Below are 27,559 nucleotides of genomic sequence, written 5' to 3'. Positions count from 1 at the left end.
AGCAGGCAGTATGAAAGTCCTTAGATACTAAATTTGTTTCGATTTATGAAAGCTGAATTTTTGGTGATCATCTTGTTTGTAGTATTTTCTTGTATATAGTCTTAAAGGCTATGAAAAGGATCTGTATATATTGGTCAGGCCCCGAGTGGCCAAGTGGTCTAAAGCGCTCACCATTCCGGATCACTGCCATCTCACGTCTGTCTGCATGGGTTTGAGTCCAAGGCTCGACTAGCGTGGGTACGTGGGAAAGCCTGCCAGTAGCTTCTTGTGGGTTGGTGGTTCTTCCCTGGGTTTTCCAGGGTTCTTCCTCCACCAGTTATACTGGCCACCATGTATAGCCTATCTTGTGCTGAAAAATGGCATTAAACCCCAGAACAACAACATGTATATTGTCTTGAAGATAAATAAAGGATCTGTATATAGTCTCAAAGACAAATAGAGGATCTGTATATAATCTTAAAGACAAAGAAAAGGGTCTGTATATAAGTTTAAAGACAAAGAAAAGGATCTGTATATAGTCTTAAAGACAAAGAAAAGGATCTGTATATGGTCTTAAAGACAAATAAAGGATCTGTATATAGTCTTAAAGACAAATAAAGAATCTGTATATAGTCATAAAGACAAATAAAGGATCTGTATATAGTCTTAAAGACAAAGAAAAGGATCTGTATATAGCCATAAAGACAAATAAAGGATCTGTATATAGTTTTAAAGACAAATAAAGGATCTGTATATAGTCTTAAAGACAAATAAAGGATATGTATATAGTCTTAAAGGATCTGTGACATTGAACGAGCATTTGGTAGATTGGACAAATTAATACTGCTGGAAATGAGTTGACAGTAGGTTAACAGAAATTATCTTTAAATTATTTGGCATTTGTCCTTAGATAATTTCCTTGACATTTTAAATTGACCATATATTGTTGCAAAATTTGAAATAGTTTTCTTAAAATCAAATAGACATGCAGCATCAGATATTTACACAATGTTCGGTCAACATTTCAGGTTGTAAGGTCATGATCAGATGAAAATTCTTTATATACAGATAATGTATTGATTATGTATTTTTCACTAGGTGTATATTGTCATCTCAAGTCCATGCAAGAGCTGTCAGGCTGTGATCCCTAACTGTTGATTAAATCAGCCCATATTATGAAGTAATTTGCAAGGAAATTTTGTTTATAATTATTGGCTGATGCAATTTGAATTATATATGTATAAATGACCAGGAATGTATATTGTGGTGGTTGATCATTTCTGACAAGCAGTTCCAGATTGTGTTGTGTTTGTTCAAATGCAGTATATCTGGTATTGACAATATGCCAAGAGAAACACTGACATTACTGGTATTGATAATATGCCAAGAGAAACACTGACATTACTAAGCCATCAGACCCATTGGTCACATCTGTGGTATCATTTTGTATGATTTCTATGCTTTGCCAGAAATGTATAAAGACATGTAGTGGTACCATTGCCTGTCTGTCCATCCTTTGTATGTGCTTCAACCCTCCAGTAAAAAGTTGGTCATTATGACCTGTATTCGCACTTAAATGACTTGCATGTTAGAGACATGTTCTGTTCACTCATGATTGCAGGGTCATTACAGGTTTGTGGAGATTTGTTTACTACCAAAATCTTTAGCCTATGTTTCAGGCTTTATTGACTTTTGTTAGGTTTTGTGTTTAAGTCAGTTTCCCACATAGAAAGGAGGATGGCAAGACATTTTTTATTTAGAAACCCATTTTTGATTATTATTATTAACTCATTTATAAGTCTTTGTCTTCAGGTAGGTTATTCTTTGTGTCATACTCATGGCCTTATGTTCTAACCATGCTGTCCTCATAGAATAGCAGCATTATATTTTGTGATCATATTTCACTTACCTGCATACACGTAGTGAGACATAGGTACTAAATTTAGGTGTCAACATAGTGAGACATAGGTACTAAATTTAGGTGTCAACATAGTGAGACATAGGCATCCTCATCAACATTCACATTCATGTTGAAATTTTTGCAAATGAGATATATGCATGTAGAAAGAATAAATCAATGCACAGAGGCATTTAAGACTCTGGATTCCATAGAACATTTTCTATTCCCATGCTTTTTGGAGAAAAGGTAGGATTATGTCATCCTTCCAGTCTGTACCTCTGTATGTTTATCCATCTTTATGTCTGCCTATCCATTAATAATATAGTTTGTTTCCTTCTGTGCTATTGAAGATAGAGTTGGCTGATTTAGCTAACTTAACTACAATTTTATCACATGATTGGCTGTCATGCAGAGGAAATGGAAGTTAAGTGCCTTTGCCAAGGCCACAGGAAGGCAGCTGACCAAAGTTAGCCTCAGCAGGGATTGTAACAACAACCATTGGATTATGAGTCTAATGTTCTACCAACTGAACAAATGTCTAGCTCCCTGAAGAATACAGGCTTGCTTAATCATTTTGGGAAATCTGTAGATGTGCACAATGGGTTTTGAAATTGGATATTACACCTGGAAGGGGAACTATGGGTGGACTAGGGATATTATTTTTAAAAATTATTATTTTTTTCTGAAGCGTTGTAGGTGAAGATCTTGAAGTTGGTGTGTGTCATTGTAAAAGCCAAGGCTGTAACATATATAATGGGATTACACCCTTCGATCTAGCCACAGGGGATGGAGAAGGCTGCCCTGGGGTTATAACTTGAAAACTGTTTGAGATCCCCACCCTGTGCTGTATATTGGCTTTAAGGACATGAAACAAAATCTAACATATATAGAGTACCACCCGTTAGGAAGGGTGGAGGTAGGGGATTTCTCGCAGGGTCAAAACTTAGAAACTGTTAAGATCCCTTCACTATAACCATGAAACACATTTCAGTGATCACAAGGTGATATATTCACTTATGCATCCAACAAAGGCCCTTGGTTAGGCATCAGGAAGTAGGGACTTTTTCATGGCTGATAAAATGCAATCTATTAAGATCTCCACATTATTCTTGTAATCATAAACACACTTTGTCTTAAGTGTGTGTGTGTGTGTGTGTGTGTATGTGTACACTTATTCTTCAGGATGTGTGTATGTACATGTATGCATGTATGTACATATGTATATATGTATGTATGTACATACATATGTATGCATGCCTTTATGTATGTACATATGTGTGTATGTACATATTTATGTACATATATATGTGCGTAAAATGACACATCAGTACCATCCAGGGCATATAGTGGTAAGTTTAGGCATAGGTTTTAAGACATACAAAACAAATAAATGTAATGAAGTGTAAAATCTTGTAAATCAAATATTTAAAATAAACTTTTTCTTAAAAATGAAATTTTAAGCTGGAACACCATCATGGGACACAACTCACGGCAGAAAGGTTGCCTCCCTTATGAGAGAAGAAAACATCAAGATACACATTTACATTGCTGAAATACAGGTCCCCTGGGCCAGGCCATGCCAATTCTAGTTAACTTTTGTAATTGCCATTGGTTCCTTGCAGCAAGTCAGCATCTATGGTCATTATTCATATTCAAAGAACAAAGAAATTGTAATGACCCCAAAAAGTGAATGGGGGCTCAAAGAATTAAGTGAAGGATTTTAATTCAATATTTTGCAGGTTTTTTGCAAATATTTTCAGTCCTCTACCCACAGAAAAGAAACTCTTTAAAACAAATAATAATTTGGCAAACAATTTCACCGTCTTTTACTTATTCATTAGAGAAATTCACTTTAGTCTTTGCTTGTAAGTTATCCATATATCTCTATTTATCTTGCTGCTAATAATGCTATTTCCACTTTCTTTGCATCATTAGCTTTCTTTACCTTACAGTTGTATAGTTCTTTGTTAGTTTTGTGAAATTATACTTTGTACTTAAGACTTTCCTTTCAATTTATATATGCATGTTCTCAGTTCAACAATAAAGCTACCACTCAGGTATGTATACAGCAAAGCTCTGGTTGAGGATTCTCTCTTATGCATGTGAAAGTTTAAGGAAAAAAGCATTCTTATGAATATAGATGGGTGATCACTACCATATTTAATAATTCAGGTTTTGGAGGGAAGTAAGGGATTGCAGTTAACATTTTCCATCTGTAACAATAGTGTCATTAGGTTTTACTTTTTTTATAGTGTTAGGTTTCTACGTCCACCCATATATATGTAATGTTCACACAGGTACCAAATCCTTGTGTGCAAAGCTACTTCCATATTTTTCCATGGACTGTGTTGAAACTTGGCAGATATTGGTATACGGTCAACATGTGTACCTTATTGTCTTCAGACATTGTTGAGATGATGTCAGCATGTGCATATCATTCTCTTGTTGTGCTCTGATGTGTTATGCACCTTTTTGTGTATGCACCTTGTCAACCAGTTAGATGAAATAATGCCCAGAAACTTGGCACAAATGACAGACATAAGATTGAATGTATGCATAACATTCTCTTATGCAGTGATTCATTTGTGTTAGAATTGTATTCCTTTTTTGACGTTAAATACATATGCTTCATATGATAATTACTATGTTTGCATCAAGTCCCCCAGCTTTTGAGTCTTTAAATTTCCCAGTAACTTGGCAGACATTCTTGACATCAGGTACAATTGTTCTGTTGCCATGCATTGATGATTTTTTTAAAAAAAGAGATATGACCCATTCATTTTTTGATTCAGTATAAATGGTCTTTTGTATGTTCATGCATACCATATATTTGGCATGTCTTCCAACAACAAAAATAGTTATCTTAGAGCTATCTGAAAACATATTAAGTTACTTCATTTGGTATCAGAAAACAAACTAAGAGAAAAAAGAATCACCCTGGAAGTGAAATCAGTACTTGCATTAATGTGCTATCTATGAAATAAAACAGGCAAATTTTTGGGTCTTTACACATTGTGTAAGAAATTAAATAAAAATGTTGTTGTATTTGTTTTCTCTCCGTCCACCAGAAAACACAGTCATATATGTATTGGAGCCATGATATGTTGTACTTTCCAAAAGAACTGCCATGCCAGTAATCATCCACTTTGAAACTCTGCTACACAGAAAATTAGATATCACTGCAATCCACACTATTATAAATTCATACAGGTTTAATTACTCTGTAGAAAATAAACGAAAACAAACTAAGTTAAGTAAAACGATATTGGAATAAATTATTATTCTGATGGTATTAAGGCAGAAAAATGTATTTTTGGTATCAGGAGTAGAGTAAAGGCCTAATGAGCTTGTGATATAGTCATGTTTTGAGATTTGTCCTCAACAACAGCAGTACTAATCTCTTGGATACATATGTTGTATGTAAATGTAAATGCCAAAAGCAGTTACTGACATATAATCTGTATGGACAATTATTAAAGCTCTAAAATAAACATGACCTATTAGTTATAGTGGTTTTTTTTATTTAGTTTTAACTCACCTTTCAGTAAGACCTAATGTATGGCCATGTGTCTAATGTCCTTTCATAAACATTTTCTTGCTACCACTTCAGTGGCCATGTTTCTGATGTACTTTTGATAAAAATTGGAACATAGGCTTGTATTATCAACAACTTGGGCAAGTTCAAATATCATCTATACATATAAGGTGAAAACTGGCTGGCTTAGGTTATGGAGACCATATTCTGGAATGATTTTGATGAAACTTCAAATATATTCTTGTATCATCTAAAATGTACATTAAATTTTATAGTGAGCACATTATTAGTGAAATTCAGCTCAATTAGAAATGGCTTTATGCAATTTAATCATTTGCTTCTAAAAATAATGGTTCTCTCTCTCTCTAAAAAAATAAATAAAAGTAGAGGCAGTAAGTCATGATATTGGCTGTTGAGATTCCAGCTCTTTTCCTTGCATAAATCATGAAAACAAGATATAAAAACTTAATTTTCAAATACAAGATATATAATTCCAATAGAACAATTTACAAAAAAATAGCAAATTAATATACCTTAGATATTAAGATAATTTGTCTTTTATCACTGACCATGAAGTGTAAAATAGAAATATTGATACAGAAAATATGAATTGCATGCTAATATAAATTATGTGCAATGTTTTAATTAAGAAAGAGAATATCTTTATACAAATATAGCTTTTTGTGTTATGGGTTTCTGTATCATTGATTAATTTTATAAAATTGTTTCTAAGTCATTTGGAGTTTATGACATTTATATTTTAATTCTTTAATTCGGTGGCTGGCCAGCACTATAGTAAAGTGCATGTACACTACATTGTAGGAATCTTATTAACAAACCAATCCTGATCGCTAAGGTCAATTCTACAACTATTTGGGTCAAATACGCTATGCATTAATTCAAATGCAGATCATGTAAACATCACTTAAAAATAGGAGTGCATTTTCCTTGTAGAACTATCATACACACCCTAATTGTTGATTGTTTCAGTGGTTTGAGAAGGTCATAACATGACTGAGTTATTTTAAAATAATACAATTTAACTGCTCAAGAATCTTTTAGTGAATCAGATTCTTTTGATTCGGTGCATACATAGTAAGAATACATATAACATGTTTGCTGTTCTTCATTGTATGCTAGTTCTGTAAGAGTCACTGAGAAGAAATCAGATTTATTTATATTTGTTCACTGGATTTAGCAGAGTGGAAAATCTTTAATTTAAACATTAAGTACCTATTGGATTATCTGAATTTATTCAACAACTTAAATATTTAAATAAATCTATCAGATTATGTGAAACTTTCAAGGATTTCAGTGATATTCTACTTTCAAGGACTTAAGTGATATTCTACTTTCAAGGACTTCAGTGTATTCTACTTTCAAGGACTTCAATGGTTTCTACTTTTAAGGACTTAGTGATATTCTACTTTCACAGGGTTACCTTGAAGTATCAAATTGATACTACAATTTAGGATAATATTCTAGGAATTCATTAATTCTTTCACTTAATTTGATTATATATGTTTTGGAAATAAATTTATATTTTGGAAAATTTAATGTTTATTTGGTTTTACTTCATCTTGTTACATAGTTTAAGCCCCTCAATATAACAGTATGCAAGTAATTGTGTTTTTTCTTCAGATATTGATTTTGTGTCAGTAAGAACATATTTTATGTAAAAGCCATGTCTGAGGTTCATAAATTTATTTGCAGAGAATTATTCTTACAAACTTTACCGCATGTAAAATTCTTAAATACATTTATTTGGAAGTAAGTTTGAGGAGAACAATTAAAAACAAAAGTAAAGCCAGATTAGGTTTTGAAATTAGGAAAAGAGGTCAGTAAACAAGATGAAGAGAAGGGATTAGTTTATGGATGAGGAGAGAGATTCTAGCAAGGAGGGCTTGCCTTACATTTCAAATCTTTTAGTCAAGCAGGCTGCATTGCATTCTGGGAAGTAGGTGGGGGGCATGTGTACACACTATTAGCTTAATGCCCACGGTAAGTTAATCAACTTATCGTTGTAATGTTGGCTGAAGCCCTACTGGAGACAGACCAGAAGAGTTTTTGGGATGGACTGTTGTGTGTGAACACAAGTTTGTTATTGGTACTCCTTATAAACTACATGGACGATTGTCATGAAACTTTTCACACACATTCATCCCAATTTCAAACTGGCCCTCAGTGGACATGGTACTGACTGGACATCCAATATGGCCACCACAGTTGAAAAGTAAACATTAATGATGCATAGAAAATATCACTTGAATGCTGGTTGTGGATCAAATTTTGTTTTGATGGGGCCTTCCAAAACAAATTAGCTGCATTTTTGCTGCACATCAGTAATTATCAGCTTCTAAAATCTTTCTTTGGACTGATTCATCTGTTGATTGAGGAACCAATAACCAAACAAATTATTCTTTTTTTTACCATACATAATTCCTACTGAAAGAATTCAGAGTAGTTTACCAAAGTCTTTCCTGCATGTAATCATGAAATAGTTTCCAGCTGGCTAGAAAATAACAAAGGCATGAAGTTTGATACTTTTGGTAATGTGTTCTCAGATGTCGACATCAATTAGTGTCATTTCGATATCTATTGTTCGATGTTCTCCTTAGTCATAATGACTACACAGTAAACATTTATGCATGCTTTTTCTGCTGTATGATCTTGTCATGGAAATATTCAATATTCAGCTTGAAATGCTTCATTCTTATCAGTGGCCTTATTGAATTGAAGGCATGTGGTCATTGATACAACTGTAGTTGTCCCTATCTTTTGAGACCACCCCTTCTGCATTTAAAAGCTGATCTTATAGAAAGAGTGGCTTCTCAAGAGTGGGGCAAAATGGTTAAAATATACTATTATATATTATTTGGGCAAGTAGAACTTATAATAGGGGTGGCCTCATTTGAGAGGGATCACAAAATATTACTACTGTACTATGTTCAAGATAATATCTGCATCTGTTTTAATAAGCACACTTCCCACCTTTTGATCGAAACTTTTATAAAAAAAATAGACATGTCTGAGTGCACGTCTTGATCCTAGTATGTCTTGTGGGAGGGTGTCAGCTGCTAAATTTTGCCTAGTGCTTCGTTATTTTATAAGATTTTAACATCCTGCTTGCCTGCTTCATCATTACCACCTAACTTTTCGGGTTAAATCAGTCTCAGGCAGATCTTGTATGTGTTTTACTGGGCAAAACCACATTGGGAAAGAAAATTGCCACCACCACCCCTCTAAAGAGGAGTGCACATGGCATAGACAGAAGTAGGAAACTTTTTACATATACACACACATGAAGGGGTTACAGTTTATGGTGTTGTTGGTGTACCCCAAAATTTCATATCAGTACACAGTACAACCAATTATTATAATAAGTATGTATATATGTATCTTTCTTCCCTTTGAATGGAAGCAGATGTTTAAGAAGTATAAATCTATTTCTGTCTGTTTATACAACATTATTATATAAGATCAATAATGAATGACATATTACAGAGGTCGTTTTTTTATACATAGCCTTAATAATTTCATACCATGATCGAAAATCCTGGACCTTAAACTATTAAGTCATGAAAGTTTTAACACACAAATTTCTCCATCTATACAAGTCCAAAGCATAAAAGTGTTTAACAGAAGTCTTTTCCCTTGAACATGATTGATGCTTCGTGTTATATATGACATCGTTTCAAGAGCTTCTTGTTTGTGTGTTAAGGCCAGATATTGTTTTCTTATAAAATAGACTAATTATATGATAATACAATGAGGTCATTAGAGCTTCAGGATTCACACAGTGGCTTTGCAATTTATTGTCCTGCATTCCATCTCCAGAGTTTAGTTTTTTTTGTTTCTTCTAAGTTCTTGGTCTTTTTTTGTCTTCTTCCATGGTGACTGCATGTCATCACCTATGCTGTTAGAGCACCATTTAGTATATTTATCAAGAACATTAATTTGATGATATTGAACTTTCTTTTGCATGCACATGTGTGCTATATTCCCAAGAGGGACATGGCATAATATAAAGGTACAGGTTATATTTCATCTGCACTCTTGTATCTCTGCATGTTCACAGCTCAAGCACAACACCAAAAGCTTCAAATGGTTCAGAAAGGTATAAAACAGTGAATTCCAAAAAGAGATATATATATATATATATATATATATATATATATATATATATATATATATATATATATATATATATGTGTGTGTGTGTGTGTGTGTGTGTGTGTGTGTTTGCCATTATTGGAAATGTAGAAGACACTTATTCTACTGGTTACAGATCACAATAGCTTATGGGATGATCTGTTGTCTGTCATCTGTCATCCATCATCTCTTCATTTGTTAGTACAAGTTTGTTATTGTTACTCCTCCTACTTGCCTTGAAACTACATGTGCAGACACACACACACACATCTCATGGTCTAAATGATTGTCAATAAAAATAGTGCTGCTTGTACAGTATGGCGTTCACAGCAGCCATCACCAAAATCTTGCTTTTGAATGGATTGCCATATGATCATCCGAGTTACACAAAAACACTTCTTATGATGCCTTGTTGGTCCTAAATGAAAATTATGCTGGTTTTACATTCATTATGACCACTACAGCAGTCATCTTGAAAGTCTTGTTTTTGCCACTCGTTCGGTTTTGGACTGTCATATCAACATTAAAAGACTTCATATAATGTCTACTTGGTTCTAAATAAAAATCATGCAAATCTTACTTCCAGTATAGCCACCATGGCAGCCATCTTATAAATCTTGTTATCATAACACTAAGAGAAAGTTATTGATGTGGGGTTTTCACCAGAAGACTTTTTCTGATGCCCATTTGATCTTGAATGAAAATGGTGCCAATCTTTCATCCATTGTAGCCACAACAACAGCCATCTTGAAACTTTTGTTATTGCATATCCTGAATATAACTAGTCATATCTTGAAAATATTGTTATCTATAATCCTTCCAAATGAAAGTGGTGCCTGTTATAGATGTAGTATGGCTACCATGACAACTGTTTTACTACTCCTCATGAATGGATGACCATTCTGACATGGGGTTTTCACTGTAAGACTTATAATGATATCCACTTTGACCTAAATGAAAATGGTGTAAACTAAAGTCCAGCATGTGTACCATAGCAGCTAATTGAAAAGTATTGTTATTGCTGAAGATATCAGAAATGGTTTCAACACTCAACAAGTAAAAGGAAGAAATGGTGTTTTCTTGAATTCCTGAGACTTTTCACCCAGTAGGGCATTAGTTCTTCAAATAACATTTTTTTTATTATTTTGCCATTTCTGTAACATCATGTGTGCATATAACAATTCAGATCCTATGTCCATTGTTGAGCAAAGTTAAAAAAAACACTTGCCTTTTAGAGAAAGATGAACTTTATTATTTTTAAGCTCAAAAAATAAATTGTGAAAGGTTAGGTCAAAGAGAAATGGCAGATAAATACTTTTTTGCCATAGTTATATTTTCTGTTAGTATTTTGATTGAGGTTTGTGCTGTACCTTAGTTATATTTTCTGTCAGTATTTTGATTGAGGTTTGTGCTGTACCTTAGTTATATTTTCTGTCAGTATTTTGATTTGAGGTTTGTGCTCTACCTTAGTTATATTTTCTGTTACTATTTTGATTGAGGTTTGTGCTGTACCTTAGTTACATTTTCTGTCAGTATTTTGATTAAGGTTTGTGCTGTACCTTAGTTATATTTTCTGTCAGTATTTTGATTGAGGTTTGTGCTGTACCTTAGTTATATGTTCTGTCAGTATTTGGATTCAGGTTTGTGCTGTACCTTAGTTATAATATTTTCTGTCAGTATTTTGATTCAGGTTTGTGCTGTACCTTAGTTATATTTTCTGTCAGTATTTTGATTGAGGTTTGTGCTGTACCTTAGTTATATTTTCTGTCAGTATTTTGATTTGAGGTTTGTGCTCTACCTTAGTTATATTTTCTGTTACTATTTTGATTGAGGTTTGTGCTGTACCTTAGTTACATTTTCTGTCAGTATTTTGATTAAGGTTTGTGCTTTACGTTAGTTATATTTTCTGTCAGTATTTTATTGAGGTTTGTGCTGTACCTTAGTTATATGTTCTGTCAGTATTTGAATTCAGGTTTGTGCTGTACCTTAGTTATATTTTCAGTCAGTATTTTGATTCAGGTTTGTGCTGTACCTTAGTTATATTTTCTGTCAGTATTTTGATTGAGGTTTGTGCTGTACACTCACTAAGGGCACTTAAAAGCCTGTTTTATTAAGGTTAAAGGTAAAAAGGTAAAAGTCATCTTCATTAGGACTTGCATTGTTGTTACATTTTATTAATTGTTTTTTTATATAAATTAAGGAAAAACTGATTATTTTATTCAGAATATTGCTGCAAATTGTCTTTTAGTCATTGACTTCACTTGTACTCTTGTTCACCAAACTTGTCTTTGATTCATTGACTTGACATGTACTCTTGTACCTCAAACTTGTCTATGATTCATTGATTTCACATGTACTATTTGTTCATCAAACTTGTCTGATTTATAGACTTCACATGTATTCTTGTTTACCAAATGTGTCTGATTTATTGACTTCACATGTACTTTTCTTGTTCACTGAACTTGTCTATGATTGATTGACTTCACATGTACTCGTGTTCACCAAACATGTCTGATTTATTGACTTCACATGTACTCTTATTGTTCATCGAACTTGGCCATGATTCATTGACTTCACTGTACTCTTGTTCACCAGACTTATCTATTTATTGACTTCACATACACTCTTGTTCACCAGACTTGTCTATTTATTGACTTCACATACACTCTTGTTCACCAGACTTGTCTATTTATTGACTTCACATAAACGCTTGTTCACCAAACTTGATCCCTAGTCTTTAAGAGTCATATAGTTTTGAAGCCAGATGGTGATGGTCAAAATAAGTGTGCCCAGAGAGAACACTGGAATCACTTGAACTTTCCAACGCACTAACTTACTAGGGTGTTGCTGGTTCTATTTATGATTTCTTCTCAAGAGCATAGACCCTGCTCTATCTGTACATTGTGTTTTGGCATATCTAGGTTTGGCTGGATGTGAATTATACCCATGTAGTCACAACCACACTCCATCGTTATAATACTCAACCATGTTATAGGTGAGTACATTGCATAGATAATAAAATTCATAAAGCTTTAATGGGATCAACGATAATATGGTCATTATATAAGGACTATGCTATACTAGGGTACTGTGTATTTGAGATCTTTGTACTCTAATACTAGTTTTAATTTGTATATATCTACAACAATGTCACATTACTGTTGAATGTTTTTCTTATGTGACAGGAGTGCCTTATCAATGGACGCCTGGAGACAGCTGCTTCCTATCTCATCATTCTACAGAACCTTGAAAAGCCCATGGTCAGTCGACAGGTCAGTTATTAAGTCTTTAATCTTGATTAGACAGGCTCCATTAGTTTGAATATTTCACATCTAAAACTGTCTTGAGAAATCAACTTATCTTACTAGTAAAACGTGATCTCACAAGATAGGTGGTCTGTAATTACAGGTCAACATAAAGTTTAGAACTTTTATATATGGATGAAAAATCTGGTCTTTAATGATAAGTGGTCTTCCAAAACTGGTCTTGCAACACGTTTTGCTGCATAATGTTTTTGACCTCTTCATTAACAAGTCAAATTGCTTAAGATTATGCCATAGTGGTGTAGATGTTTGAATTTTTCTTATCGACACCAGAAGGGTTAACGGTTTTATTTCCACCATCAGAATAGCCTGGATCATATGATGTGTTTCCTGGGGCAATTCATTTTACTTGCCTACACATGATGTGGTGTTCCCCTGGGCAATTCACTTTACTTGCCTACACATGATGTGATGTTTCCTGGGGCAATTCACTTTACTTGTCTACACATGATTTGGTGTTTCCCTGGGCAGGGCACTTTACATGCCTATACATGATGTGGTGTTTCCCTGGGCAAGGCACATTACTTGCCTACACATGATGTGTTTCCCTTGGGCAAAGCACTTGACTTGCCTACACATAATGTGGTGTTCTTGCGCAGGGCACTTTACTTGCCCACACATAATGTGGTGTTCTTGCGCAGGGCACTTTACTTGCCTATACATGATGTGGTGTTTCCCTGGGACAAGGCACTTGTCTACACATGATGTGGTGTTTCCTAGGGCAAGGCACTTTACTTGCCTACACATGATGCAGTGTTTCATTTGGCAAGGCACTTTACTTGCCTATGCATAATGTGGTGTTTCCCTGGGGCAAGGCATGTTACTTGCCTACACTTGATGTGGTGTTTCCCTGGGCTAGGCACTTTACTTGCCTACACATGATGTGGTGTTTCCCTTGGGCAAGGCACTTTACTTGCCTACACTTGATGTGGTGTTTCCCTTGGGCAAGGCACTTTACTTGCCTAAAACACCAAATCATTTGAAATAGATGTTTGAAAAAGAATAATACTTTCTATAGATGACATTACATCGTTGTTGTAACATTTCATGATGATAAAAAATATTGCTCATATTTTAGCATCATTTAATTTTTAGTTTCATTTAAGTTGACATATTTATGACATTAATTATTTTGTGATTGTCTCATTTGCATTATCGTATATTGTGATTTGCAGTAATTATGGTATATTGTAATTTGCAGTAATTATGGTATATTGTGATTTGCAGTAATTATGGTATATTATGATTTGTAGTAATTATGGTATATTATGATTTGCAGTAATTATGGTATATTGTGATTTGCAGTATTATGGTATATTGTGATTTGCAGTAATTATGGTATATTGTGATTTGCTGTAATTATGGTATATTGTGATTTTTAGTAATTATGGTATATTGTGTTACTATTTTGTTTTTTTATCATAAATTTAAATTTTATATGGCCACTATCACATGGAGTATATATATATTATCATGTCCATCATCTGGCCATCTATTACAAATTTTGTTTCAGCACATTAACTATAGTTGTAGATCATCTACAGTTACCAAACTTTTCGGATGGCAGTGCACTTGGGTTATGGAAGAAGTCAACTGAGTCAAAAGATCAGAGAATCAGCTTCACTCTGACTGAAAGAAGACATTTGTTTCCCTTCAATAATTTTCATTCTCCATCATTCTGCAGTTACCAAACTTGTTGCAGGCTTGTACTTGGGATAAGGAAGAAGTCTACTGATTTTAGAGTCAAAAGGTCAGGGTCACATTGACCGAAAGAATGATATGACTTGTACACAATAATTTTAATTCTGAGTTACATGTCTAAACCAAACTTTGTGGATAGCCAGTACTTGGGGTAAGAAAGAAGCCTTTCAGTTTTGGGTCCAGAAACATCCAAAGTCCAGATTAATGTGACTGTATGAATATAATTGTTTCTATGCAATAAAAGTAGGACTACAACACTTATCTGGACCAAACTTTGGGGATGGCTTGCACTTGGTGAAAGGAAGAAATCTGTCATTTTGGGGGGTAAAAAGGTCACAGGCCAAGGTCACTGACTGATTGAATAAATATGCCTTCTCTACACAGTTTTCATTTATCAGCCATGTACCATCACCAAAGTGTGTAATGACTTTTATGATAGATAAGAATGAAACTTTATTTTGGTGTCAAAACATCACTGACTGAAAGAAGAATCATTAATTTCTCATAATACCTTTAGTTGTAGACCGAGTACCTTGACCAGAGTTTGTGGATTGTCTGTACTTAAGGCATGGAAGAGGCCTATTCATTTTTAATTAAAGAGTTCAGTGGCTAGGGTCATTGTGGCTCGAAGAAAAATACGTTTTGCAAAATGAGTTTTGTTCTTAGGTAAGTTTCTTGACCAAACATTCATTGTGTGTAGTAAGGAAATTTATAGATAATTGGGTCTAAAGGTCAGAGGTCATACTTCAGGTTTGGTTCTAGATGCATACCTTGATTGATCTTATTGAGTCCCATTTGTCAACAATCTCCCGAATCAGATATACCTTACTTGTGCCTACATAAAGTACTATTAGACACAGGAAGGGCAGAGATTGAACCATGGACAGTACTCTTTTGCTAAGATTGATGTGTCGTTGACAGTACCTTTTTGTCATGATTGATGTGCCAATGACAGTACCATATTGCCAATGTTAATTTGCCATTGGGGCAGTGGTACAGGTCCATTGGATCTGTACGGGATGGAATAAGATACTTCCACCCCCATGAGTCTCCAAACTGGGGGTAAAATAGTGTGATGATAGCACAGCATCACTGGGGGTAAAATAGTGTGATGATAGCACAGCATCACTGGGCAGAACTCTTCCTCAATGAAGTCAATGGCCAGGGTGTAATGGCTCCAAGATGAGCTCAATGACCATAAGCTCAGGGCCAGGGTGTGCCACACTTTATCAGTGGATTTCAGCTGCAGTCATCCAGTCTTGAGATTGATGGGCTCCCCCAGGCTGTATCATTCCCTTGACACACCACATAAAAACAACTAACAATTCTTCCATACTGGATAGGTCACAGCCCAGGTCAACAATGACCGTGCCTTCCACTGCACACCAGGACGGAGGTGACAAGTATGCTACTGGTGCTCCCACTACCAAGATCCGTGGGAGAGAGAACATCATTATTGGTACATGGAACGTTAGAACACTGGGAGAAGTTAAAAGAATTTACACACGAGTTGGAGAGGTACAATTGGTATATTACTGGTCTCTGCAAAGTGCACTGGAAAAACTTTGGTGAGGGGAAAGACAGTGCTGCAAAATCAAAGACAGTCTGAGTAGAAATGACAGCAAATTGGCATATCAGCTGGTGAAAGACCTCACAACCCATAAACAAGGGAAAACTACCACCATCCAAGACAAATCAGGAAAATGCCTGACAGAAGATCAAGAGATCCTCAAGTGATGGACAGAATACTGCTTAAACTTGTACAATCATAAGACCCAAGGAGATCCAGCAGTGCTAAAGTAAATTGCCCTCAGGCAGAAGAAATTGATGACAACCCCATTCTTCGTTAAGAAGTAGAAATTGCAGTTAGGTCACTAAAGAAAGGAAAATCAGCTGGTGTTGATTCAAGCAGGATGAGAAGAGATAGTCACAGTCCTGGCAACAATCTGCAACAAGATATGGTAGACAGGAGAATGGCTCACCACATGGACTTGATCCTTGGTCATCTTGTTCCCCCAGAAATGAAACCTAAAGCTATGCCAATACTACAGAACCATCAGTCTGATCAGTCACCCAGCAAAGTCATGCTGAAGATAATTCTCAACAGACTAAAGCCTCAGGCAGAGAAAATTATTGCTGAAGAGCAGGCAGGCTTCTGAGCAGAAAGGAGAATCATAGAACAAATCTTCCATCTCAGACTCCTTTGTGAGAAATACCTTCAGCATCAGCAGAATCTGTACCACGTCTTTATAGATTTCAAAAAAGCCTCTGATAGGGTATGGCATACTGCCTTATGGGCAACTATGAGGAAGTACAACATTAGCTCAGACTTGGTGGAGGTTGTTGAGCACCTCTATGACAAAGCCACCAGTGCTGTCCTCATCAATGGCAGCAGAGGAGATTGGTTTCGAACAACAGTTGGAATCAGACAGGGAGGATACCGTCACCTACACTCTTCAACATTTTCCTGGAAAGAATCATGAAGGATGCCTTGCATGACCACAAGGGCACTGTCAGCATCAGAGGAAGAACAATCACCAACCTTGGCTTCATTTATGATATTGATGGTAATGCAGAAGATGAAAAAGAACTGGCTGACTGGGTTGAACACCTCAACACAACCTCCACAGCATACAGTATGGAGATTAGCACACAAGAAAAAACAACTGATGACAAACAACACCAACAGCATCAGTGCACAAATAAAGGTCAGTGGACAGAAGCAGGAAAGAGTCACAAGCTTCAAGTACTTGAGATCAATTATCACAGATGAGGGCTCCAAACCAGAACTACTCTGTAGGATTGCCCAGACAACAGCAGCAATAACAAGGTTGAGACCAGTATGGAAAGATGCCAACATTGCTTTTGGTTCCAAAATAAGGCTGATGTGCTCGATTGTCATATCCATCTTTATCTATGCTTGTAAAACATGGACACTCACATCAGATCTACAAAGATGGATTCAAACCTTCAAAGTGAGATGCTACAGCGAGATCTTGGACATCTCATACATTGACTATATAACCAACGAAGAAGTCCACAACAGGATCCAATGAGCCATCGGATCCTATGAAGACCTCTTGACCACTGTAAAAAGTGTAAACTGAAGTGGTACGGTCATGTCTCAAGATCATCTGGACTGGCAAAAATAATCGTGCGAGGATGCAGAAGAAGAGGCAGACAGATAAAAGAGGTGGGAAGACAACATTAAGGAGTGGACAGGCATGGGATTTGGAGATGCCCAACAAGGAACAGGGAAAGATGGAGAGAATTGGTTGTAAAGTCAACTGTGGTACCCCAACGACCTCTTGGGTGAAGGGATTGATGATAATGGTGATGATGATGATGAATGTGCTGTTGGCAGTACCATTTTGCCAAGATTAGATTGATGTGCCATTGACAGTACCATTTTGCAAAGGTTAATGTGCCAATGACATTGCCATTTTGCCATCATTAGATTGATGTGTCATTGACAGTACTCTTTTGCTAAGATTTATATGCCATTGACAGTACCCTTTTGCCATGATTGATGTGTCAATGATAGTACCCTTTTGCCAAGGTTAATGTGCCATTGACAATACCCTTTTCGCCATGATTAGATTGATGTGCCATTGACAATACCATTTTGCCAAGGTTTTTTGTGCCACTGACAGTACCCTTTTGCCAAGATTGATGTATCATCGACAGTAACCCTTTCCTTAGATTGTTATGCCATTTGCAGTACTGTGTTTGCCAAGATTAATTTGCTATCCTGTTTTCTCTTTTGTCAGGACTAATGTGCCATTGACAGTGCCCTTTTGCCAAGATTAATATGCCATTGACAGTACTATTTTGCCAAGACTAATGTGCCATTGACTGTACCTTTTTACCAAGATTAATGTGCCATTGACAGTACCCTTTTGCCAAGATTAATATGCCATTGACAGTACTATTTTTTCAGGATTATTGTGCCATTGACAATACCATTTTGCCAATACATATTGCATATGAAAATTTAGTGAATTTAGTAATTGACGTCCAAATAATTAGTGTATCCCTGTAATTAAATCTTTCATGTATTACAGCATGCCACTCTTCTGCTGGATGCAGCTTTGGAAACAGGACAGTGGGAACTGGCCCAGGATCTGGTCAGATTTCTCAAAGCAATAGGTATTGGTCATATCACTACAACGTCTACAGTGTGGCAGTTTATAGTGATGTCTAGCACTGGGGCATCGTTCCACAGACATGTAGCATGATATCCCACCTAGTCACATTATCCTGACACCAGACCCACCAGTCCTAACACTAACTTCTTAATGCTGAGTGCCTAGTGAGGCAGCTGTTAGTACAATTTTTATAAGTCTTTAGTATGATTTGGCCAGGGTTCAAAAACCCGTGACCTCCCCGATCTGTGGCGGATGCTCTAACCACTAGGCCACCGGAGCAATCAGTGGTCAGCCTGGCATTAGGATAATGTGACTTCATGGGACATGCATACATGCCAACCATCATGCTTTTGGCATAATCATTACACTTTTTTTCACTAAATTGCGCCATATGAGTAACTGTATTCGGATTACACATTTTCGGTATATTCCCACCAAAAGAAATTAATAATTTGTTTTCTCATTTTTATTAACATCCCATTAATCCCACAGACCATATTCTAGAAAAGATGGCTTCTGTGTAACTACGACGTAAGAGTATGCTTGTCTGTAGACTTGCAATCACTTTCCTAACAGTATTATGTTCTAATTATAGAAGCTGCCCTATTTCCAAGAAACATGCTGGTTTCTACTTTAAACTTACGACCTTGGTTTCTATCTATATCCACTGTATGGCTTAGTTAGGAGAGAACAGACTGGTTTTCTAATTTGTAATCTTTGCTCACAGATTCTTTGTTTTAATTCATATCTGGTACAGAACCAGTCTGTAGGTATTTGGCGCTAAAAGTCAAGTCAGATTTATTCTTGTCGACTCGTGTGTTAGAGCAAAAATATTTTTCAAATAATTTCACAGATGGATTAGGAAAGACAAAAAAACGATTCAGAGATGAATACAGGAAATACACAATACAGTGCTCCATTCAAGGGCAGCTTCACACCCCTTGCGGCTGTGTGGAATGGATTTTAATATTGGTCATGTTGTTAAAACAAAAAAAGAAACCTTGAAATAGTTTTGCTAACTCCAATACTAAGGTAACTTCTTTTTTACAGCAGAACTAAATTGTGGACACAAATTTTATAAATGCAGAGGCATTATCTACAGAGTTCTTAATAGAACACAGACTACCCCTAGCAGTAGAAGACTACATTGGTCCTTTGTTCAAACGAATGCTTCCTGATTCCAGAATTGCAGAAAATATGCATGCGCAAGAACAAAAACATCTAATATTAGGTGTTTAGCAGAAGCCATGAAAATTGAGCCTTTTAGTATTGCAACTGACAGGAGTAGTGATTAGGACAAAAGTTGTACCCAGTCTGTGTAAGAGACTTTGACATTGAAAAGGGCAAAGTCAGAGTGCTCTTCTTTCATTACCAGAATTAACAGTAGATTCCATGGGAGAAAACATTTTTTATTTGCTTGATAATGCTTTGAATAAACTTCAGTTGGCAGAACTGTATGGGGTTTTCAGCTGATACTGCATCAGTGATGACTGGAGTTCATAAAGGAATTGCATTCTATATTTTGAAAAATGTCCCCATCATTGTACATATCAGGTTGTCTCTGTCATATGATGCACCATACTGCAGGAAAGGCTGTTGATAAATTAGAAGGAGAACTCCTGAAGTATCAAATTGGCACTCTGCCTGACAATGTACTTCATGTGGGCAGAGTTGATTTTTTTCATCTTATTTCCCAGCTAAAAGACCCAATAACTGGAAGATATAAATGTCCTCTTCTTCGTCAGGTTATGAAAGGAATATTGGTTCTTTACCATTCTAATGCTGACGGTGAGAGATTGTTCAGTATCATTAACAAAAGTAAAACTGGATTCAGTTCCAGGCTTTGTAACCCAGTACTTAGTGCTCTACTAGTGTGCAAAACTTTCACAGTCTCAGCTGGTACAAAGTGTTTAGAAATGCATAATGAGAGTCTATTGCTTTTTAAAGTTCAAAGTGTTTTATACGAAAACTTGAAGCAGCAACTGAAGTTAAAAGTCCAGAGGGATAAATCATTTTGTACAGATATGCTTATTGAAATTTTATCATGTTATATGTGGATTACTCTTTTTCTGCTCGGATTACTCTTTTTGTTCACTTGGATTACACTTTTTCCTCACCAGGAGATGGCATGTATGGCATGTGCACTGGTTTTGTTGTCTGTGTTGTTCAGATGCCAAGATTTTTGTTCATCCTACAAGTGTATGGTATCGACCTGTCCAAGGTTTGCATTATTCAGCATCTTTGTTGTGTCTATCAACATTAAATATTTTCAATTTCTTGCTAAAAGAAAGACACTGGACCATTTCGACCAAATTAGCAGTGAGCATCCTGGCATAAAGGCCTTTTAGTTTGATACAAATGATGCTACTCTACACACATGTTGCTTTTTTAATTTGTAGGGATGTTTTTATTTAATGTTTTTTTCATTAAATTTGTAATCATTATCTCACTTGCAAACGTTTGTGGTGTATGATTATATCACAAATTCATGAAAATCAAACAGGATTTTACTAATGTGGGATGCAGAGAATAGACAGTATTTCTTATTTTTATTTTCAGACCCAAGTGAAGCTGATGCACCTCCACCGCTAACCCAGTTTAATTTAGTTAATGCAGGTGGATACTGTAATGCCAGTCCACCAATCACCCCACCTGACAGAGATGGTTTCACTTTTAGTAATGTCAGCAATGTAAGCCGTATGCGAAGTGCCAGTGTGACTAGCACTGAAGCCTTGAGAGATGTGCCAAAGCCGAAAGAAAAGCCAAAGTTAACACATACAAAGTCTGACAATCAAGTGTCAGTAAAGAGGTTTGTTTATTTTCATTCAATATTGATGTGAAGTTGTTACCTAATTTACTTGCAATGTACATCAGTTTCTAAATTTTGAAGTAAGTTACAAATAGTTATATTTCTGTCTTTCCATTATAAATTTTTTTCCACTAGGAGACTTGTTTATCACAAATGTGTCCAGTTGATTTGCATTTTTCACTATTAGATCACAGGCATATCATAATGCTGAGAGTTCATTTGTAAGCACTTGTATTGTATACTTTCCTTTTACCTAAATTTTCAGGTTACAATGACAGAACATTATCTTCATCTTCAGAAGTCTTTATGAGATAAATTTTGTCAACTTCGTGTCACTGGGAAAATGAGATAAACAGTACCTTTTCTGTGTTGACATCAGCAATTAAGTTTTTTATTTTTTAAACCTTTCAATAAATTTATATCATTTTTGGTATAAATCATAATGAAAGCAAAACAGTTCATTTTGTAACATCCGAGCTCACCTTTTTTTCCTTGATGTCAAGGTTTTAGTGATAGAAAATGTGCATGAAGAAATTGATTCAACTTTTTTCATATGGTTTTGTTTCCTTAATTATTTGATGGATTCTCATGATACATTTCATGAATCATTATGAAATGAAGACAATTCATTCTGTGGACACACTCACTTGTCTCTGTGACCTTGGGGGTGTAGAACAAATGTATTATAGTTTGAGTTTACATTTTTTTTATTTGGTTATATTTCTCAAAACCCTTGATGGATTTTCACTGTCCTCTGGATGAATCATTACGAAGATAAGACAATTCAGTTGGCAACATGCATAATCAGCCTTTTAACCATGGCATTAAAGTTGCACATTTTGCAACAATGTAATGATTCATTTATATCCTTATTGTTGAGAAGAACAGTAGGCTTATGGAATAGGCTGCGTATATCTGAGTCTTAATAACTGTTTCTGTTGTATCTCTGTAATCTGAAATTCATTTTCATTTTTTTACTATGTAGTTCTATTTCATTCAATGTGATTTTTGTAATAGTTCTAAAATAAACTTTATGGTAGAATTGGTAAACTAAAATATTGGTGATAGACCTGTTGCAAATAAGTGACATCAGAACTATATTAATCAATGGAAGTTTCATATCCCAGACTATCAATATTTGAAATTAATCAACCATATTTTTAGAAACTACTCTGTGAATTGTATTATATATTTCTATTTGCTTAGTAGATGAAGAATCTACTAAGTAAATATGAAGGCACATGTGAAAATTAAAGTTTTCATTTATACACAGGTTTAATTGTTTGCTCAGACAGTTTTGTTAATTTTGGCACTGAATAACTGTAAACAGTTTTATATGTCTCCTACTGTGTTGTTCCAACTTGCTTTATAGGCCATCCCCAAAACCTAGGGATGATACCAATGCAGACCAGGTGTATATTGACCAAATTCTGAATCGACATGCCAGAAAATTGTTATCAAGCAACAGACTACGAGACCTTGGTTACTTTGCTGCAAACATTGAGAACTTTCATCTGGTGGCATGGATGAAAAATGAAAGGTAATCAGTGGTTAATATATATACGTCTATAGTCCAACCATACCTCCCTAATTGTGCACATTTATACATCGATATCTACATATAACTGCCAACCTATTTACCCAGCTTAAGTCCATAATATGATCTAAAATAAACAATTATGGCTACAAGCCCTGACAATACAAGAAGCTTTTAGTTTTTTTGTAGCATGTCATTAAATATCAGTTTCAGTTAGAACTATAGTTGATAGAAGTCAGTGGGAGAAGCAAATACAGTAAAAACTGCTATGAGCGACCACCTGTCATTTCCAACCACAATCGTAATGCACAGGTCAATTTTGTTATATACACGCTCTTTTATCAGCAACCACCTGCTGAACGCGACCAACAACCACAATGTTTTGGCAAAATACACATTTCGACACTGCTATGAATGACTGCATCGCAAAAACGAGGATAAACCCCACCGACTTTTATTTAATTCCTGTGAGAATGACCACTCATACCATTCTAAATATATATAAAAATTAAAAACAATAGGCTGGCTACCGCTGTCAGAATTTTTTAACTGTGCTTATAGTGTTTTATAGTTTCTGTCATAAACCAGACTAATTTATAGGTAGATTATTTTCTAGTCTGGTTCCCTGCATCGTATGCTCCCTGTGTTGTTCTCCACTATTCATATAGGGGTGAGCAATGCAGGGAGTATACAAAGCAGGGAACCAGACTAATTATTCCAGACCTTAACCTGCTTCTCCACCTTATCGTAGGACCTGGCATCCTTATGAATGACCATATCGTGAGAAGAGACAGAAACTACTTATCAATATGTAATCAATTGTTACAATGACTGCTTGATTAGTAATGATTGTTCTGATAAAAAACAAACATAGAAGGAATATTTATTAAAAAAGGATTGTTGCTGCCTGTGATAGATGCTACAGTCTATAAATCAGGCTAATGTACATGTCACGAATTGCCATTGTAGTGCCAGAGTTGACGTAGTGGTCGCATATATAATTTGGTTTTAGAGTTAATCCATATTGCCAGGATTGAATAAGGTCATTGTCTATTAAGCCAGCAAGAGAGAATCATTTGCAGGATTCAGTTGACAGTGTTCAAGACTTGTGATGTTTGTTGTTTTTACCCCCGACGTTAAGTGATTAAATCCCAGTCACAAAGCTATCGTCTACTCAAGTTGGTTGGGCTGGGTTACACACTTTGTTTATAAAGTTAATCCCTGTATGTCATCTTTGAATGAAGCCATTGACTTTTGTCTCAGAGTAAATGGCTCTGTTTCTGGATGAGATAATTGTTTCTTTTATTTCGTTAATTGTTAGACATGCAATGCACATGTATAGATTTTTCATATTCTCCCACAGCCCAGTCATAACCATACTTACCTTCGATATTACGACTGAGCACTAATAATTTTAACACCTAGAACCTTAATAACAATGGACAAACCTCCAGCTAAAAAGAGACACATTTTAAGGCTGGAGATAATAATTATTGTAACTGAAAGAAGTTAAAAAAATAGGGGCAGACCACTCGCAAAAAAAAGTGGTTTAAACATCAGTAAAACAAATTTAGGTTGTTATAAAGGAAAAGGAGTAATTCAGAAATGATTTCATATGCTAAAATATGTGATCTTCAAATGAAAATATGATTTCATGCTCACTGATTGAAGTACATCTTTGTTGCTATATAATTTTGTTTTTAGATGAACACATACAGTATTAATAAAGAATAGAACATATGTACAGTGATTGTGGTTATTTTTCTTGAAATTGTTCTGAAACTGGACCTTGGAAACTGGTCTTTTTGTTCAAACCTGCTAATGAGACCACCTGTCTTGAGAGACTGCTTTTTGTTGGCAGAAAGCACTGTCTCTCATGACAGGTTTTACTGACAGTATTCCTTTTCAATTTGGCCATTTTTTCAAGTCATTATTGGTAGTCTTCTGCAAAGCATTGTGGGTAAAGATGTCTCATTGTTATCCTTTTGCTAGTTAATGCTCAATACCAATGAAAATTGTTTACAAAGGAGAACTTAAATATCAGTCATACCTATAATACCTTGCAGAAAATTACCCAGAATGACTTGCAAAATGGCCAATATCTGCAGAAAGGAAAAGGTGGTTAAGTGCTGATTTTACCCACAGTGAGATTCAGCTGAAACTTGTACAGACACAAGAGGTCCCTCTCTCTTCCTTAAAAAATATTTTATCCAGGATTGCTTTTAATAACGGAAAGCTATGATTAAAATGTCATATGTTTCTCCTCGGTTGTTGCAGATATTTTCTGGATTTGATAGCTAACATGCCTTTATTGAGTTGATTGCCAAAAAGATGCAGCTTAAAATGTATGTTTGCTCAAAGTATGCATAAAATAGATGTAGTATGACTTTTTGTTTAAATGATGTGTGCAATTTCCATTAATTATCATTGGTTACCTTTGACACCAGTTGGTTTTTTTCATTGAAACATTCGTCTTATTTTTTTGTTTAGTACAGATTTGCATGTCAAAATCTTTCCTAAATTACTCCTCAAAATAGCTGATAGACATCTTTTGATATCCTTTGGATATCCTCATTTCCTGCTGGTGGCTGATCTGGTCTCTAGTAATCTTGTCTTTAATCAAGTCTTGATTTGCTAGCGAAAGCTCTAGGCATATTTAGTTAACATGTAAATAACACTGCATAGACATGTTGTTCTTGTGAATACATGTATCATAATTAAAACAAGAATAAGCTGTTTATTCAGAAATATTGATTGAATGTATTAGTAAACTTGAATATGAGGAATGTGACAATTTTCAGGTAACTGAACAATAAATATTACAATTTCCTTTATAAGCTCTCTCTCTCTCCCTCTCTCTCTCTCTCTCTCTCTCTCTCTCTCTCTCTCTCTCTCAAAGCTACAAAGACTGCTTTGAATGCATATGATCTTACATATTGATGTATTTCATCCATCTCTCTCTCTTACAAACACTCGCACACACGGAACAAGAAAATTCTTTTTATTTGATAATGAGGATACTGTGTTGTAAGTTGCACATAATCTGGACAACAGGGACTCATGTCATTGCTTACGGTTTACCTATAAATACATGTACATGTACATGTTACAGTAGACTTTTTGACTTTGACCATCTTAATTACTTACAAACATAGCACACCATAACATCTAGAGAGATATACACTCTGAATACATATGATCTTACACATTAACACATTATTGTTTCATGCATCTCAATGTCTCTCACTAATAATTTAGGAAGTGCTTAAGAGTACTTTTATTTTTATTACAGTTAGATTCTTGAGTTCAGAGCAAAATGAGACAAAACAATTATGTTAATTTTGTACATTAGGTCTGACAGCATATATTGTGTATCATGTTTACCGTTTTTGTGTTGTCTGATGCCTTTATTTTTTGTACATTGACAGTACAAAAAATAATTAGTATTTTTTTACACAAGTTTTCCTGCTCTGAAAGGAACAATTTTGTTGGTGTATGGGCAGTTACAAGAATTACTGTATGCTTTTTTACCACTGCAGATTACGTTCAGCAAAAGTTGAAGACTTTGTTGGGGCATTGAGAGACATCCATAACCAGTTTGAGTGGCCCATGCCTGTACTCTCTTTCTCCACATACCAGCAGTTGAAACTCAAAACTTGTAAGTTATTGGTCTCAGAAGACGTATTTTCCTTTAAACAGTCTGTTTAGTTTACCTAGATCTTTTTTACAGGTTGTAAAACTCTTTTAATTTCCTATAGGTAGCTTTAGAGTGTAAGCCTCTGATGTATGAGGTCACAGGTTCGAACCCCAGCCAAGTCATACCAAAGATTTATGAAAATGACACTAACAGCTGCCTCGCTAGGCACTCAGCATTAAGAGGTTAGTGTTCGGACTGGTTGCCTGGTGTCAGGATGGGACATGATGCTGCATGCATACATGCCAACCCCTGTGAGATAAAAGCATACTTACTGCTATTTTAAGTGGCAAAGAGCATAATTTGGGCATAAAAAGTGTAATCTATGTACACCTCTCCCTCGATAACTCGCACCCTGATAACTCGTGCCCTGATAGCTCGCGAACCCACTTATAATGCAGGGTCAGGCATGGATCCCATTTTTTAAACCAGAAAATACCCCCAAAAATTATCCCTATTTGTTGAACATCAGGAAAATCGTGATCAAAATTGGTAATGGAAACTTTGATGTATCGCTCGTTTTATCATCAAAAACAGTAGATAGGACCTGGAAATTTTAATCAACACTGAAATATCAAATTTAAAAACAGGTCATACAGTTGTTTACATTTTCTTTCCAAATCACATTCCTAGTACACCGCAATTAATGATATGTAAGAAAATATCAATCAATGAAAATTGAATAATTTTTTTGTCAATTGAAATTTGTGTTCTAGTTCTATCTTTAAGTTCCTTTTAAGTGTAATCATCATAAATGCAATGTGTCCTCTTATAATTAAAC

The 27,559-nt window shown here is 35.3% G+C and overlaps 1 protein-coding gene across 2 annotated transcripts in view; it reads left to right on the top strand.

The window, feature by feature from the left end:
* Positions 1 to 27,559, top strand: part of LOC149806855 (guanine nucleotide exchange factor subunit RIC1-like) — a 190,305-nt gene that overhangs the window by 113,845 nt on the left and 48,901 nt on the right. The window contains exons 24-29 of one of the 2 annotated variants that reach the window (XM_089958684.1): positions 3,913 to 3,936; positions 12,752 to 12,838; positions 18,655 to 18,739; positions 21,298 to 21,547; positions 22,920 to 23,087; positions 26,624 to 26,742. In XM_089958684.1, coding sequence (XP_089814810.1) covers positions 3,913 to 3,936; positions 12,752 to 12,838; positions 18,655 to 18,739; positions 21,298 to 21,547; positions 22,920 to 23,087; positions 26,624 to 26,742 — 733 coding nt within the window. The remainder of the gene's footprint in view (positions 1 to 3,912; positions 3,937 to 12,751; positions 12,839 to 18,654; positions 18,740 to 21,297; positions 21,548 to 22,919; positions 23,088 to 26,623; positions 26,743 to 27,559) is intronic. The other variant, XM_089958692.1, reaches the window with a different exon arrangement.

This window comes from Sinohyriopsis cumingii, chromosome 1, assembly GCF_028554795.1.
Source record: "Sinohyriopsis cumingii isolate HCF-2022 chromosome 1, ASM2855479v2, whole genome shotgun sequence".
NCBI classification, from domain to species: domain Eukaryota; kingdom Metazoa; phylum Mollusca; class Bivalvia; order Unionida; family Unionidae; genus Sinohyriopsis; species Sinohyriopsis cumingii.
Note: the sequence above shows the minus strand (reverse complement) of the source record. Positions and strands in the feature narration are given on the sequence as shown.